This window comes from Suricata suricatta, chromosome 3 (assembly GCF_006229205.1).
Source record: "Suricata suricatta isolate VVHF042 chromosome 3, meerkat_22Aug2017_6uvM2_HiC, whole genome shotgun sequence".
NCBI lineage: Eukaryota > Metazoa > Chordata > Mammalia > Carnivora > Herpestidae > Suricata > Suricata suricatta.
In genome coordinates, this window is record NC_043702.1 from 26,781,059 (window position 1) to 26,798,853 (window position 17,795).

The 17,795-nt window shown below is 40.4% G+C and overlaps 1 protein-coding gene across 1 annotated transcript in view; it reads right to left on the reverse strand.

Annotated features, from left to right (window-relative positions):
* Positions 1-17,795, reverse strand: part of PIKFYVE (phosphoinositide kinase, FYVE-type zinc finger containing) — a 77,600-nt gene that overhangs the window by 53,456 nt on the left and 6,349 nt on the right. The window contains 8 exon segments of the mRNA XM_029933952.1: positions 1,046-1,157; positions 2,309-2,466; positions 3,849-3,987; positions 6,468-6,557; positions 8,713-8,920; positions 13,515-13,686; positions 14,365-14,483; positions 17,600-17,635. Of these exon segments, the coding sequence (XP_029789812.1) occupies positions 1,046-1,157; positions 2,309-2,466; positions 3,849-3,987; positions 6,468-6,557; positions 8,713-8,920; positions 13,515-13,686; positions 14,365-14,483; positions 17,600-17,635 (1,034 nt within the window).

The window sequence follows — 17,795 nt, forward strand, 5'->3', positions numbered from 1 at the left end:
ATTAAACTACTTAATAGAAACTAAGTTGCAAACCAACATTATGCTGACAATTCCATTCTTTTTTTTTAAATTCTTTTTATGTTTTTTTATTTATTATTGATAATAGAGAGAAACAGAATATGAGTGGGAGAGGGGTAGAGAGAGAGGGAGACACAGAATCTGAAACAAACTCCAGGCTCTGGGCTATCTGCACAGAGCCTGACGCGGGGCTCGAACCCACAGACCGTGAGATCATGACCTGAGCCGAAGTCCGACGCTTAACCGACTGAGCCACCCAGGCGCCCCTACAACAATTCCATTCTTAAAATTATAGTTCTCATTAATCAGTAGATTTAGGCAGCACATTATAAGAAACATAATATACAAATTTTACAGTGTTTCATTTCATCCCTTTTAGTCCTAAGAGAGAACGCGGCTCAGAATTTATTCTAATCCTGTGCCAATGCTAGGACCCACTCTGGAAAGCAACTGTTAACTTTAAACAAATGACACCATACCTTTGTCTTTTCTAAACTCTGAGTTTCCAATTTTAGTTCACAAAGGTATTACTAAACATGATCTTCAACAAATTAACAGAAACAAAAAGTGAAAGCTTATCTTTTTAAAAAGTTCTACTTTAAATAATTTCCACTTCCCTAATTAAAATAAAAAGATACATACATATCCATCATTTTACCATTGCTATACAATACTGCTAATGCATCAAAATCTACTGCACTAAATCTTTTCAATCATTTAATTATATATGCTCTCTCTTAGTCCTAAAAACACAGACACAGTTAAACCGAAAACCATTAATGGTGAGTGACAAGCAACTGTAATACAAGGCCAAGCTTAAGAAAAGCCATACTGACTGAAAAGTGTCTGATTCCAACTGTTTTTTCATCCCGCTACCACTAAGTAAACGTGCTTTTAATTTTCAAACAACAGAGGAAACGTGTGAGGGAAATGTATCTCTGGGTAATCCAACTACGTTTTGTTCCCAGGATGCAGAAAGCCTTCACAGGGGAGCTGGCTTCCCGGTGGCGGCGACCCGGGAAACTACCTGCAACGGTCTGTACAGCGCGTATTCGTCCCTGAAGAGCTGGTCGTGATGACTGACACAGTCCAGCCACCGTCCGTCCACCATGGCCTGTCCGATTGCGATAGCCTGTGCCCTGAATGGAGACCAACAAAAATAAGACTTTTAAAAGTCAGAATAATTTCACAGGTATCAGATGAGACACAAACTGAATTTTCCCCCATTTGAATCAGTTGAAATTTCAAATGGTCCATCGATAGGCAAGGGGTAAAAGAAGCAAGACCTGGAGCTAAATTAAAAGACTTTCCCAGACACCAGAGTAAAGGAGAACCTGCTGGTAAGGCGGTCCTACCAAAACCTAATATTAATGACAACAACCATGTACCAAGTGCTCAGTGCATGTGTACCTTCGTGCTTACTAGAGTGAAAAGGAAAAAACAAAAAGAGAACAGGAAAATAGCATGGTTTCTGCCCTCACGGGGCTTACGGACTCAACAAGACGACGATACCACACATTACAGACATAGCTGGAATATACACACACGTAGACACGGAAGAGACACAACACAGTGCGTTTATACAGCATTTCACTATTTGCAAAGCCCTTTAGCCCGTATTATGAAGTAGTATCCTCAGGGCTTCTTCACAGAACATCTATTTCCCTCACGTTGGAACTGAGAGGTCCAAGTCTCAAAGAGATTAAATAACCTGAGAAAAAGCACAAAACTAAAAGAAACACAGGCAAAACTGGAACCCAGGGCTTTTACTCTCCTACATACTTGTTTCTTCCCAAGAAAGGAGCAGCAGCTAATCTAATCACATAGAATAGTTTAGGGGTGTGATGCCTTGAAAGGTAACAAGACCTGTCTCTTTTTCACAAATGAGCCATGAGGCAAGCTAGGACACTCCAGGCATGACTTACGGGTTCAATTCCCCAGACAGGTTGCAATGTCCAGATTAGGGGACAGTAGCAGGAAGATCCACTGTGTCCTTACTATCTAGCTACATTCCCCAATCCTGCTTAATCAGAGAGCTTTGTGTTTTGGGAATTACTACACACATCTGCGTTTAGTAAAAAAGATAAATCGTGACCCTATTTGGTCCCTTGCATCTGTTTTCTACTAGCTAAAAGTCAGAAGGGAGAAGGGGTGACTAATTAGCACCTAAGCACCAAATGCAGGGAACAAATTACACCTTATTCACAAAATTTGCTCCCCTTATTTATATCTCAATGTTATGGCCTCATTAAAAATAAATATCAAAAAGTCTTTCTTAAGATCACATTACCTCGTAGCAATGTGCCCATTTCGGATTAACCAGTTGACTAATTCTTTCCCCACGATGCAGTTGGGATGTGTTCTCAGCCAGTAACGGTGATCCTGAAACTCCATCCCACTACTGTGATGGCAGATTTTCTTCCACAGGTCCTTTAACTGAACACTGTCCTGAAATCACATGACCAGCAAATAATTACTCCTGAGAAGGGTATGATGTATCTTTTAAAATTCTCTTCTGTGATTTTTCAGACTCATAAAAGGATATTCAACTTAGATTTCTTTGTCAGAGCTGACTCGCATGATTTAATAGAAATGACCTGTGCGTGGGGAACAGCTTCAACTCAGCTCATCTAATGTCAAACATAACACTGTCTCTTAAGAACCACCATCCCTAATAAATTTTTTCAGTCAATGGCCTAGTTATCTAAAGCACAAAACAGCATACTCCTCGCTGGAGACATGGCAAGGGAGAGGACGCAATCATCAGTCACAATAATCTGTTTCTCGTAGCCTTCACTCCACCAGCTTCTCACCATTCTCACCTACACCTAACTGCCTCTTGCATTTTCCTAAAGAAAGGCCTTCAGTGCAGTCGCTGCTCAAAAACACTTCCAAAGTTGCTCAGCACCTACAGGTTCAAACTAAACTTGTAAAGGTTGAATTCACCATGTAACGTCCATTCTCACTGCCCACAGACCCCAACTTAATCTCTCCCCCAACCTCTCTTAACTAATAAATCCTACTTTGGTCCATGGAAAATGTCACGGTCGTTTTCACCTCTATACTCTGTCGTATCTTTATATAAGATTTGTTGTCCTCATTGCCTACCCAAGTCCATTCCATCCTTCAAGGTCCAGGTGAAGCCTTCAGTTAAAGCCTTTCTTGACTCCCTCACAAATAACGATCTTTGTATTTCTTATTATTAAAGTATTACTTGTTTTACTATTTAGGACATGCCCATCAGTCTCATTTCTACCTTCGGAATTATAAGCTTGAGAACAGATGCCATTTTCATTTCTTTGACTCATTCACAGGATTAAACATGGTTATCTTACACTTAGATAAGTTCTATAAACAACTGTGAGATTATCATCTCACATAAACATACAGGAGTAAATGTATGCAAAGCATTTCATATTACTCAATTACAACATTATATCATATAATCAGATAATAACTATCCAATTATTATTATGTGAGATCATTATCTCACATACGGTAGTAAATGTACGCAAAGCATCTCACGTGTATGCAAAACATCTTTTACAGTTTCAAAGCAATCTGGGACCTAAACAGAAATTGAGCTCTTGTTTATGAAGGCCTGAATTCTGATCTCACCAGGTGAAAGGGGTCAGGCAAATATTCATGCAAATATATGAGCATGGCATGCCTGGCCACGTTCTTAGGTGATTGTAATAAAAACTGTAATTATTTCCTCTATTAACTTATATGCTAGCTGGCTATTTGCAGGTTTCTTAGAAAGAAAAACCCGTGAGAGAAACAGTCTTCATGCTCAAACTAGCAACGGGCCAAAGGCGCCGGCCCAGTACCAGGAGAATTTTGCGCTCGTCCTCAGCCGTCTCCGTCCTAACGTACGCTCGGTTAGCCTGGGGGCTGACGGACGTCTCATATGAAGACACCATGGGAGAACCGGATCGATCCAGCGACAGGTTAGTAATGCTGGCTGATCTGGAAATCAAAGCAAAAGGGGAGAACACAGGTATAAATTCTTCATCAATAAATTACAGTGAAAATTCGTTTTTAAGTAAATGCTTACTTAGCAACATTAGGGTACTTTTAAATGTCATTATGATGGCCATGTGTGATATTATCATTGGGAGAAGTTGCAAGAAAAGTGTTATCTAAAAATTCTCTATACTGTATTTCCAACTTCTGTGTTAGTTTAAAACTATTTTGGAGTAAGTTTAAAGGAAAGTCACTATGGAAAGAGTACAGGAGAGCAATGACAAACATAGCTCATCAGTAACATTTCAAAGGAAACAAATACAAATTCTTCTTGTTAAAATGATGAAAATTTGTGGATGGTTTTATTCTGGATTTTTTGTTTGTTTGTTTTTGTTTTTTTAGCTGACAAATATAAAGAATCACAGACGAAATGCAAAAATAATCTTGCAGATCAGAGACAGGAAACTATGGCCCTCAGGCCAAATAGCTTTTGTATAACTGATAAATTAAGGGTATTTTTAGATGAATATCTATAATGTTCTGATAAGAGAAAATACTATGAACCCCACTAAGCAAATGTTATTCCCCCCACAAAATAATTCCTTTCTTATTAGTAGACCTGCATTGTTATCTTCAATTATATTTTGAATCTGATCAATAAAAAATGAGTGAAAATTTGTTTCCTCTCTTATTATATTATTATTTGCATAATATCCTTAATTTTATCTCTTGGCAAAGTGACTTGTAAGTAGAACGTCAATAGCTTCAAGCAAGCTTTTATTTATTAAAAATCTATAGCCAGGAATTTAGCTTCTACTTAGAAAACCTGAAACCAAATTTTAGCTTCTATGTAAAGGATAAAAAGGCAGGAGCTTCTACAGTAAGTTAGATACTACATAACTCATTTAATCTGCACGGCACACTATGGAGTAGGTACTACTAAATCCATTCTGCAGATAAAGAAATCAAGAATCAGAGATTAAGTCATTTATTTAAGGGAACTCAGCCAATAACAAGACTGCTGTTCAAAACCAGGTGTCAACTGAAAAACTGCTCTCCCCAGGACAAAGATAAAGACAATTTTAAAATAACTTAAGAGGTAGGGCGCCTGAGTGACTCAGGCAGTTAAACATCCACCTTTGGCTCACGTCATGGTCTATAATTCATGGGCTCAAGCCCCGCACTGGGCTCTCTGCTGTCAGCATACAGCCCACTTCAGATCCTCTGTCTCCCTTCTCTACCCTTCCTCCACTCGTGCTCTCTCTCTCCCTCTCTCAAAAATAAACAAACATTAAAAAAAATTTTTTTTTCAGTGTTTTAAAACCTCAAACTCTCCAGTAGTCTCCCATTTCATCCAGAGTAAAGGACAAAGTCCTTACACTTCACGGTAAGAACACTCCGCTCCAGGTACATAGGACCTCTTGTTACTCTTTGCCAGGTGTGCTCCTTCTAGGAATTTGCTGTTTCCTGTTTTTGTGGTACATTCTTCTACAAAACGTGCACATGGCTCATTCCCTCACATCCTTGGGTTTTTGCTCAAATGTTACCTTCTCAGTGAGGTCTTCCCTGACCTCACTATTTAACACGCCAATCTCTACCCCTATGCCTTACTGCCTTTTTGTGCTTTCAGTTTTTGTCTGTTTGACTCTCTGCTGTATTGCACATACCTAGTTTCTAGGTAATTAATGCTATTTGTTGAAAGAACAAATTGAAAGCACGTTAAACTATGGTCATTTAGATGTCTAGTTCTCCAGGTTTATAACTACTTAGTCAACGCTTACACTTGTGAAAAAGAAAGCATTTTCAGTGAAAAGGTGTGAACACTGGTAAGATTTAGTAAAGTGAAAGACGAGGAGGAAGTGTGCAGGTACAGAATGACTACAGGCAACTATTTCAAGGAATTTGGCTAAGAGGAAAAGAAATAATTGAGAATACAGGTACTAGAGATGAACCACAAAGGATGAATTTTTGTTTGTTTTTAGTAGCTGACCTGAGTTTGTTTAAATGCTAACAGTAAGAAGTCAGCAAACAGACTCTTGATGTATAAACATCAATAGGACAGTTAATAAAAAATGAGCAGGGATGGGATCCAGAATACAAACGGAGAATTAGCTTGGTCAAGAGGTAGGAAAAAAATGAGCTCTAAATATAATCAGGTTGGTAAGTGGTGGTAAGAGTTAAGAAGTGCCCATCTGTTACCTCCTCTCTTTGCTCTGTAACAGAAAATAAGGCCATCTGATAAGCTAGAAGGAAAAGGAGGCTGTGGGTTCCAAGATCTGAAGCCAGTGGGAAATACTGGAAAAGAGACACTGAAGAGAATGCAAGCCAGAGCTAATGAGCAAAAGGGCAAACAACAGTTTAATTCAGCTTTTAGAGCTACGAAAGCATAACAATGGATCTCACCCATTTTCATGTCTGTTCTTCTCATTACTATGAAAGTAAAATTCAAACACAGAATACAGAGCTTGCATTTGGCAGCTTACCTATTTCGAGCAGGAGATTTTCCAGCATCTTCTTGAACAGATACAAGCCTTGATGAAAGAGGAGAATTTGAGGAGTCTGGATGAATCAAACTATAAAGAAAGTAGAAAAATACGGAGAGGATTTGGGATAGTAACAAGCAAATCCAACGTCAATGAAGTCCTTTAACATTTAAAAGCTGTTGTAGGCCGCCTGGGTGGCTCAATAGGTTGGGCGTCCGACTTTGGCTCAGGTCATGATCTTGTGGACCGTGCGTTGGAGCCTGGCATCAGGCTCTGTGCTGAAAGCTCAGAGCTGGAACCTGCTTTGGATTCTGTCTCTCTCTCTCTCTCTCACTGCCCCTCTCCCACTCACACGCTGTCTCCGTTTCTCTCAAAAATAAAAAGTTTTATATAAAAGCTGATTGTTTTCCTCCGTAATGATGAGATTATGAGTCAATTTTATTTTCTTCTTTTAATTAAGATAGAAACTGTTTTTTACATTAAGTACATCAGAGGCCAAAAGACTGGTAGTTTATTAAGTATACAGTATGTCCTTAAAATAATACATTGGTTGGATGGGTACTTCGAGCACTCCTTCAACCATCATATACACAAAATTCAAGTGACTTTGGGAGGAAATCCTGAATTCAAGTATTTTATTCTCAGTTACCATAACCCACTAGAATAGCACCACAGAAGCGGACAAACCTAGGTCCAAGTGCAGGCTCTCCATCACTCAATCTCTCTGAACCTCAGCTTCTACATCTGTCAAAAGGAGAAAGTAGTGCCTATCTCAGAGATACAAAAACTAAGAGAATAAACATCAAACAATTGGCACAGAACTAAAATTATTCTACCTTTGACATCGATCCTACATCTCTCAGGATGCTTTCAAAACCTGGTTTATTAGATAATACTTGCCAATTTGGGCCCACACAATAGTGCCAGGTACAACTAAAAGGCATTACTAGCTACAGTACGCAAGAACTGAGAATTCCTATACTTTTTTATTGTTCTGTTAAATGTAGGATCAATCTTTAAAATGTATAAAATACACCTAGTGTATAAACAATCACAGTGCCACAAATAATAATGCACCATTAGCACTGACTCTGAAATGCTTATATTCCCCTACCCAATCCCATTGCCCTCAGGACTCTCAATGGAAACATGGTTGTAACTTTTGTATTTTTCATTCTCTTCCTTTACTTCAAGTTTATCACGTTTGTATACCTAGACAGTGTGGTTTTGTACATTCCTGAACTTCATAAATAATCAGTTATATATGGGCCTTTCTTTTCTGCTCCACATTATGTCTCTGAGATTCATACACGTAGAATGTAGCTATAACTTTATATATATACACACATAAAGATTATATGTTACCTTTAAAGGGTGATTGATAAATAACTTAGAAGAAAGAAGTTAATTAAAACTCTAAGCATTTTGACATGGCCAGCTTTAGTATTATACCTAAGAATATAACTTAGCTAACAAAAAACAATCAGAAACTGATGAATCTAAGATTCTAATTCAAGCAATTCCAGTTAAAAACATCCTTCACCAGTAGGCAATGTAGCATATTTAGACATATGGAAAAACATGAATTCTTCCTTAGGGAGGAAGAAGATCTAATTTAATTGACAAATCTTAAGAGCATTCTCTTTCTCTAAGAAAGCTACATTAGAAAGTAATCTTGGGGCACACCTGTCTGGGTGGCTCAGATGGTTAAGCATTCGATTTCTGACCTCGGCTAAGGTCACGATCTCACAGTCTGGGACAACGCAGAGCCTGCTTAGGATTCATTCTCTCCCTCTCTCTCTCTCTCCCTCTCTCTCTCTCTCTCTCTCTCTCTCTCCCCCCCTCCCCCCGCCTCAGCTTGTTCTCTCTCTCCCTCTCCTTCTCCCTCTCTCAGAATAGAAAATAAATAAACCAAAAAAAAAGGAAGTATTATTCCCAATAACTTCTGTTGCCTATTCAAGAAATATTATTGAGATCATATATATGCCATACACTGGCCTCGGTGCCAGCCCGCAGGCGAGTGAACAAGAACAGGTCTCTCCTCTTGCAGAGTTTACACTCTAATTAGTCAATATAATCACTATCCATAAACATTCCACGATCCTTCTGAAGAAAGCCAAAGAAATAGATGGGGAATTTGTAGGAAGCAAGTCAAAGAAGATAAATGCTAACTGAAGGCAGTCATGGGTTACAAGACTACCTGTAATTCTCAAATATAAATAAAACTGTAGTTAAGTGATAGTACCTTTGCCAGGCAAAATCATCCTCTAAAAATATGTTGCGGCTGGCTTTTCTACTTCCAACAGGCGTTCGAGGTTCGCTTGGATCCAGCACAGACACAGAGGAAGCTGAATCTGAAAGAGCATTCAAGTCTTCCCCAATGGAATTACTGTCTGTGGAATGAGCATAACTTAAGGCTATTTTTCTACAGTATGTGCAAGCACGGAGGTCCCCTAGGAGGGAAAACAAAACAAGAAAAGTAACTAAAACCATAATAACACTTAACGGAACACATTACATTCTTGGGTTAACAGTTACTCAAGTAACAGGAAAACATCTTCAAGTACAGACTACCAAAAAAGAGGTTTTAAAAACGCAAAATAATTTTGTTGGCTCATTTACATATCTTAAAAACTATCATTATGATAAATTCGCCCACGCATCCATATTACTTCAAATATTTATTAATGAGTTAAGAAAACAGCACTCCATGATACTAGAAAATTCTGTTTTTAAAAGAGTATTTTTCAAGATTCTAAAAGTGAAATAAGGGTCAGTAGGTTCAAGGAAAAACATTTTTCAAATAGAGTAAATAAACCAATACAAATGGAAACAACCTATTTTCCTTGGGCAAGAAAAGAGGAAAACGTTTCGAAGGTCTCCATTGTGAAGTCCTAAGAGCGGCCTCCACAAGAGGGCACCATTTTAAAAACAAATAGAAAATGGGCTTATACACCGTACGAAATCCACAGGGGAAACTACAGAAATTCTTACAGAGAATGTTAGGATGGAAATGAAATCTTCTTCAGAAGACAAACAACAGGTTATTTAGTACTCTCATACACTGTAAGTTTTTCTTAGAACACAGCCCTGTCCAAATGTAAGTTTTAATTTTTACCCTATTTTTCTGTAACAATTATTCCTATGATTCTATAACAGTTAAGTGTACTTTAAAAAAAAGTCAGGTAACTAAACTTCACAAATAACGTTATTTAACAATTCTACCTTATTTTTTTTACTATTAGCATTAGAAAACTGAAGTGACGTGGAACAAAAGATTTCTTAAAAGCAGTTATACTCTTTTTTACCATAATTACTATCAACTATAATAAATTGCATTTTATGAGGTGCCTGAGTGGCTCAGTCGGGTAAGCAGCCAATTTTAGCTCAGGTCATAATCTCATGGTTTGTGAGTTCAAGCCCCACATCGGGCTCTGTGCTGACAGCTCGGATCATGAAGCCTGCTTCAGATTCTGTGTCCCCCACTCTCTGTGTCCCCTCCCCTGCTCATGCACACGCACATGTTCTCTCTCAAAATAAACATTAATAAATGGGGTTTTTCATTTTTTTTCAAGACTACAACTATGTAGTGTCAGTTGTTAAATTATGCATATATGCATATTAAATACCACTTGATGCATTAAAACTAAGTCTATCCACTGCAATCAGGTCTCCAAAAAGTGACTCCAGTCTGGGATAAATGAGAGTGTGAGGGCACCACCATCAGCTGACCATAGGAGAACTGCAGTAAGGAAGTGAAATCACCTCCTGCAGAAAGGTCTTTAAGTTCCCACAGCAAAGGCTTGGTTTGTTTCTTACTCTAAGGAGAGCTCCCTTGACCAGTCAGCTATCGGAATAAAAATGATCAGACCAACACAGCCAAGCCTCAACTCAAAGCTTTCATTTCCTGAAGAACCGAAGAATCGTTATCAGCATGTGCCCGCTGAACACCCGCCTGTGGCATGTGACGGGATATAAAGATCCATGAGACATAGCTCTGCCTCCAAAGAACTCAGTCTGCTGAGGTGAAAGACGCACATACAATGAAGTTACATGACAGATACAGAGATATGACTGCTCTGACCACCAATAACTGCCTGACATCTGTTCATCCCTTCCCATGTGCCATACATTCTTCTAGGTACTTTATGTTTATTCACAACTACAACATACAACTGTGTCCAGCATGTACTATCCCATTCGCAATGGGTTAACTTTATGTGTCAACATGGAGAGTTGTTTGGTCAAATAGGAGTCTAGCTGTTGCTCTGAAGGGTTTTTTTTTAGGTATGATTAACATACATAATCGGTTGACCTTAAGATTACCTTCTGTAAAGTGGGCGGGCCTTCTCTTAGAAGATTTTTGTCAAATTAGCAGGTATAATTAGGCTGGTTGCTCTTAACTGTACTAGACAACGTGGGGAGTTGCGGGGAGGGAAGGATCATCTCAGGAACTCAAATATCCAGGTCAGGAACTGTACAAATTACCTGGAAATTCCTATGTCTTCCCTGAAAGAAATTATCTCCTATAGCAACAGAGCTTAAAATCAAACTAAGAGTTTCATCCTGCAAGTGGCTCAATTACAACACACACTGAATTATTAATCTTGTAGTATGATTGCTACTAAAATAAGGACACGGAGTAGGAAGGAATGGAATCCTGAAAAGTAGAATGGGGACATACGGAAAGCTCCTGATGACGCTGGGGACGCCCAACCCCAAATTTCTGCTGAGTCTTCTTTGCCTTTCTTAGCCTTCGCACCCTTGCAGAGATGAACCCTGCTTTGCCTGAGAAATCCAAAATGGCCTGAGTTTGCTACCTTACCAGACACTGCTTATTCTCCACAGGATCCACTCCCACTACCCTCTATGCTTCTAGAGTTATAACAAGACTCAAGTCCCCATAAGTCCTAAAAGGTAAGGCACAGTGTGACCCGTGAGAAGGTGCACTACACTCTAAAAGAACTATACGATTTTTCTAACTTATAAAAACGGAAAGTCAGGGAATAGGTGTGGGACCGGATATCAAAGATATAGGATAGTGGAAAAAACATAAAGTAGGACCAAGCTGATTTTACTGACATGAGCACACTAAGCGGATTCTGGATTGAATATTATAGCTAGAAGGGTATTAAAAAAAAAAAAGGGGGGGTGCTCTAACAGTCTGGTTGGTTGGTTCACTGGCTGAAACTTGGACCAAAGGCAGCCTATGCTAAAAGAAGCTGAAAGGCCAGAACTGCCCAGGTATATGAAGGAAGGGATCCTAAGAAATAGGAAGATTATAAGGTTGAGAGAGGATTTACCAAGTAAGACCAGCCCACTCATCCAGGAGGATCTGGAGCACATGCCTTTCACAATCATGAGAAATAAAGGTGTGAAGGGAGCCCCAGCAGCCCTGTAGAGCTCTGTGGTCACTCTTCTCTGTGGATCAGAAATTAAAGTGGGGAAAGTGCTGCCACTGAACTGGAAAACCTAATTCAATGGAGCCCATTAGATCCCAGGGTGGCGGGGGCCAATCGCCAATGACAAGGTGGCCATGGATACTATAATAGACAGTACAGTCAAGCAGCAACCAGAATAGTCTGACTTATATGGACCTAGGGCATTGATCACGGTGTTCCTAGATGTGAATTCAATGGGAAGTCCACTAAATTCTTACTTGATTTGTAGAACTCTAGATCAAATGGACAGTAGTCTAACTTAAATTAAAAACAGTCATGGCCCCTCAATTCTCAGACCTGAGCCATTTACAGATCCGGAATTCCATGAATGAAGCAGGAAGCCTGGGTCCCCTTGTGAAAGAACCCCACTCCACTGCCAAAAATATACAGCCTTCCCAGAACAGGCTTACACCCTTTTACCAGGGCGACTGTGCACTGAGAAAAAGGGAACAGTTAAACTTTGGGGGAATTACTGGACTTTGGCTCTGAGGTGACACTAATTCCAAGGGACCCAAAATTTTATTGTAGTCTGCCAGACAGAATAAGGGCTTACAGACGTCAGCTGATCAATAGCATTTTCGCTCAGATCCGTCTTACAGTGGGTTCAGTGGTTATTCTGTGGTTATTTCTCAGTTCTAAAATATCTAACTGGAATAAACATACTCAGCCAATGGCAGAATCTTTACATTAGTTCCCTGTGGAATGAGAGCCATTACAGTACTTCTGGCCTCCGGGACTGTGAGAAAATAAATTTCTGTTGGTGTAAGCTCCTCAGTTTGTGGTGTTTTGTTATGGCAGCCCTGGAAACTGACACACCAACCACAGTAACAAGAAAGAATTTTACCCTAAGGGTAATGGTCGCTCTGAAAGGGTTTTAGGCAGAGGAATACTCCGACATGATCAAATCAGCATTTAGCGAAGATAATGACCAGAGTGTGGAAAAGGAATTAGACAAATCAAAAACTAAAGGCTAAAAAAAAAATCTTTTAAAGGCTGTAGGCATAATCCTGATGAAAGATATGTGAACTCTAAACTCAGCAGCAGTTCAGTTTGGAGAAAAAAGTGAGTAAGGGTAAGAGGAAGACCTGCATGGTAACAAAAGTCACTTGAGAGATGCCAAGAGAGTTTCTCTTCTTGGGAACTTCTGCTCACCTTGCACTCCCAAATCACTGTATAAACCCACACATCATCATTTAATTTCTTCTGCTTGAACCAGTAACTTATAAGTTCCATATTGGTAAAATATAAAAGAACATGTGTTATATATATATCTCAAAGAAGATCTACATTTTGTAAAATGAAAACTCTCACAGTAATATACATTAGTAAACTCCCCTAACCATCTTGTCTAATAAATATTAACACTCCTGTGGTTCTTTGCTAGCATCTATGACGCACTTTAACTCAAGTTATTTATGAACATGTCCATCTACTTTATCATTTGACTCTAAAGTCCTTTAAAACAGAGCTTATCTCCATCACTTGTGTCCCCCATGTCTTACACATGAAGCCCCAAATAACACCTGGCTTCATATCGGTCCTGTACTTTAAGTGCTTAGAGTTATGACCTTTAAAAACTGTAAAGCTTCCAATAAAATGCATTTACCCGTATAGCCCATAAATTTTCCAGGGATTTCTTGATTACAGCAACGACTGCAAAAAATCTGCCCGCACAGGCGGCAATGGTGTCTGCGCCTAAAGGTCGTAAACTTCTCACTGCAGTCATAGCACTCTTTACACTGGCTGTCTGGCATCCAGTATTGCTTCAGGTCGCTATCCTACAACAATCAAAATATGTGAAATTGAAAATATAAAAAGACGCAGTGACAAATATATGGCAAATCAATACCCTACAAGGTTTCTTTTGCAGAAATTGACAAACCATTTCAAGAATTCATGTGGGAATGGAAACGGCCAAAATGACCAAGGCACTCTTCAACAAGACTAGAGCTGAAGGACTTCCATTACCGGCCATCAAAATGTATTCTCAAACGGTACTACTTTTGGACAGAGAATCAGTTCAAGGGTAGGAAAAAACGGAGCCAAAGAACAGAAAAGAGAGCCCTGGCACACCAGGGCACACGCATGTGGACTCAGGACAAGACTTATAATGCAATCAGTGAAGAATGGTCTTTCAGAAACAAAACTGGTGCTGAGTCCATCTAGTCATCCATGAGAAAAAAATAAAGCTTGACCCCTAAACTTCACATGAATAATGAAGAAACTAGGGAAGACTATTCACTGACCGTGGACTAAATAAATACTTCTTAAACCGAAAAGCACTAATTTAAAAAGCACTAACCATAAAAGAGAAAGAAATTTGTAAAATTAAAAATTTATATGCAAAAATATGTATTCATAGCCAAAAGAAGTACTAACTGAACATTCTTTCAAGCGGCATTATGAGGATGGCATGAGGCCCATAGAAATATTTGATAAGTGATCTTCTCAAGTACCTGGCTTTTCCCCTCCATGATTTCCTTGAGGCGTTTTAATACTGTGCTGAGGCTTCGAAGCTGAACAGCTGTACGAGGGTCATGACCTCCAAAGGCAGGTTCTGCTTTCCTTCTTGTGTCTGAGTCAGATTTACCAAAAAAAAAAAAAAAAAGCACCCTTGTTATTAGTCCTTACTATCTATGCAAAAACAAGGCATATATGAAGGTATATATGTCATGTACGGTGCCTTTTACTATTAACACAAATTGATGTTCTCCCAGCCAGTGACATGGACTGAGAGTTAAAATGAGGTGGCTCAGTCGGTTAAGCGTCAGACTTTGGCTCAGGTCACGGTCTCACAGTTCGGGAGTTTGAGCCCCGCGTCAGGCTCTGTGCTGATAGCCCAGGGCTTAGAGCCTGCTTATGATTCTGTGTCTGTCTCTCTTTATCAAAAATACACATTAAAAAAAAACCAAACCTAGTCTTTATAAAGGTAAGAGGCTGTGGGAAGTGTTTCTTATTACCATGTAAAACACTGCTTCACAAGCTAGTAAGGGCTCCCTAAGACAAGCAATGTCTCAGACCATGGCCAGCTTTGAGGCCTCTGCCAGATACACCACTTAAATGGCCCTCACATTCATTAATGATGTATTGGGCTCTTTAGTCCCAAGCCATAATCAATACCCGCTAGAACTTCCGCAGGAGAAAAGGCAGCCCCTGTGAGTTAACCTAGCTTAGCCTCTGGAGTCAAACAGTGAGAGACAGTCCAGTTCAGTCCACATGCAAAGCACTTACAGCCTCACTGAGCTGATGGTCAGTTTAATAACCAGGCCCCCAAAGACTCTGGCGGAGCTCAGAACATCCAGGGCGGTGATTTACCTGCAAAGTCCCTCCACTAAGTCTAAGAGGACTAAAAGTGCCAAAGAACTGCTAGAACTCCAACCCCACCCTTCCCTGCCACCTCCAGAGCCCTGCACCACCAAGCTGGAAGGGAGCGCTTCCATTTCAAGTAGCAGTACTGAAGCCAGTCCTATCAACAGCAAAACAAACCCAAATTCGGTTTTGTGGCCAAAATGGGTGTGCCCACCAAAGCTGTCATGTTATTTCTTTATTTTAGAGCAAGACTACCACTGAAGTTCCTGCCTATTCCTGGCTCTGGCAATTACAAAACCTAAGGTCTACGGGAGGTGGCTGGACAAAAAGGCTGAACATCTCTGTTGGCTTAAACTCATCAACCTAATAATCTACGGCAGATCACGGGATGGAAAACACACCACCTTAAATCTTCTCAAACTCACTTGTTCCAAACTCACTTATTCGCTAGATCTGCTTCAGGTGCTCTTTGTTTGGGTGGGTGGGACAGAAAGGATTACCAAGAAATGAGAGGTTGGACTCTAAATTGACAAAGAGCTTCCCAAGGCAACTGAATCACAGAAATGATTACTAAAAGGATTAATGAAACTACACCTGTTAGAAAACTTATCTTTCTATAAATAGTAATACCCTAACTTCGGCAGAGGACTCAGATGTGTGGTTACTAGAAAATGTACAAGAATTAGAATGACCGAACTTTTGAATATCACATTATAATATAAAGCAACCCTCCATAATGAGTCGAAACAAGAGGCAGATGAAGCTGTCAGAATTCCAGTAGCTGTGCTCCCAGGCAGGGACGACCAGTGATAGTGAAGCTGCTTCAGGCTGCTTAGAAGTAGAACAGAGTACCGGTAGCATCATTCACTGGAGGAGGAAGAGCAAGACTGTTTCTGAAACCAAGAAACCACAGCATTCCGGTGAAGGTGACAGAGATGTGCGAGGAAATCTGGTCTAGCACTGTGCCCTACAGAACCTTAGTTGTTTCTCTTGTCAAATGGTCATTACATAATTAAATGACTTTCCTAAAATCACAGAGCTAGTAAATTGTGGAATTACAGCCTTCTATTAGAAAAAGGAACTTGAGGGGTGCCTGGGTGGCTCAGTCAGTGAGGCATCTGACTCCAACTCTGGTCATGATCTCTCGGTGGTGCGTGAGTTCAAGCCCCACATGGGGCTCTCTGCTGTCAGTGCAGAGCCCCGCTTAAGATCCTCTGGCCCTGTCTCTGGCCCTCCCCCCACTCATGCACGTGGGGTTCACTCTCTCAAAAATAAACAAACACTTTTAAAAAATAAACTTGACTGGTCAGTCTCAGGCTTCTGAAATCTTATATACCTCTAGCAGCTAAGGTAGAATCAAAGAATCAAAGGGAAGTTGACATAAAGAAAGGAAGGCGTCCTGGGGACTGCAGCAAACTAGACCTTACAAGCTCCACCTTGTGATATTTAAATTCAAGTTTATCAAAACACCACAGCAAGGTATGGTAGGCTGTCAGTTTGTAACCCCTAAAAGGTGAGATTCTAGTCCAACCCCTCAATTTGACAAATAAAGAAATTCTATGCTTAATTCAGCATAGCATTTAGTCAGACCCTTCTACAAAAACAGTAGTGTTGCCAGAGGTCAGGTTCAAAAGCACGGGAGCTTACTGAGCTTAAAGGTTAAAGTGGGGCTGGCCTCTTCCTTCCATCCATTTGGGTTAGAAGAAGAGCTCCTTTCTCTCTCCCCCACTTCCCACCTTCTGATTCTTCCTTCCAAATGGCTGCTGTAGCCTGGGCTGAGGCTCCTGTCCTGGGAGGCCTACAGCGGTGACGCAGCCACCCACCCCATCCTCAGGAGTTCATGAGCTGAGTCTCAACTAGCTAGAGGACCTCTGTCACTGACCACCGTTACCTGTGCCTGCCTACTTTCCACTCGAGGACCTCCTGGGGAAGACTGGCCAGCCAAGACAGGATCTGGTGTTCAGGGACACTGGACTTCCAATGCTGCCCCCTCCTCCTCCATTATGTCACCTGTCACTGCCTTTCTCCTATCACCTTCAGCTGGCCAAGCCACTGTGCTGAGTTTAATAATCTAACAGAATTAAAACAGAACTGACTTTGTCTCGTCTCTCATTCAGACACCAATGCCCAGCCTACATTCATCAGAAAAGCATGAAAATGAAAGAGATGACTACAGTGGACCAGGACAGAGAACAGACAGGCAAGAGCTCAGCTTATCCAGCCACAATGAATGACAGTCTGCATCCCAACAAGGACAGAAGGACAGGAGCAAGGGGCAGCCCACTAACAGCGTTGAGAGACTTCTGCAGCCAGAGGCATGCACACGTTACACTAGGCATCCCAAGAACAGAGGCAGAATTAATTCACAACGGTGAAACTAACCTGTGTTCTCCTGGGGGTGTTGCAAACTGTTCTCTTCTGAAACCCAAGCAAGTAATTAATCAAAAAACAGTCAAGAGATCTGCACGTGGCCAAAGTTAAAATGTAACAAAATGCCTAAGAATCTTTTTTTTTGGTATCAACAAATTCTTTCACTATCTAGGTAACAGTTTCATGAATTCTGAAGAGCACCTGACTA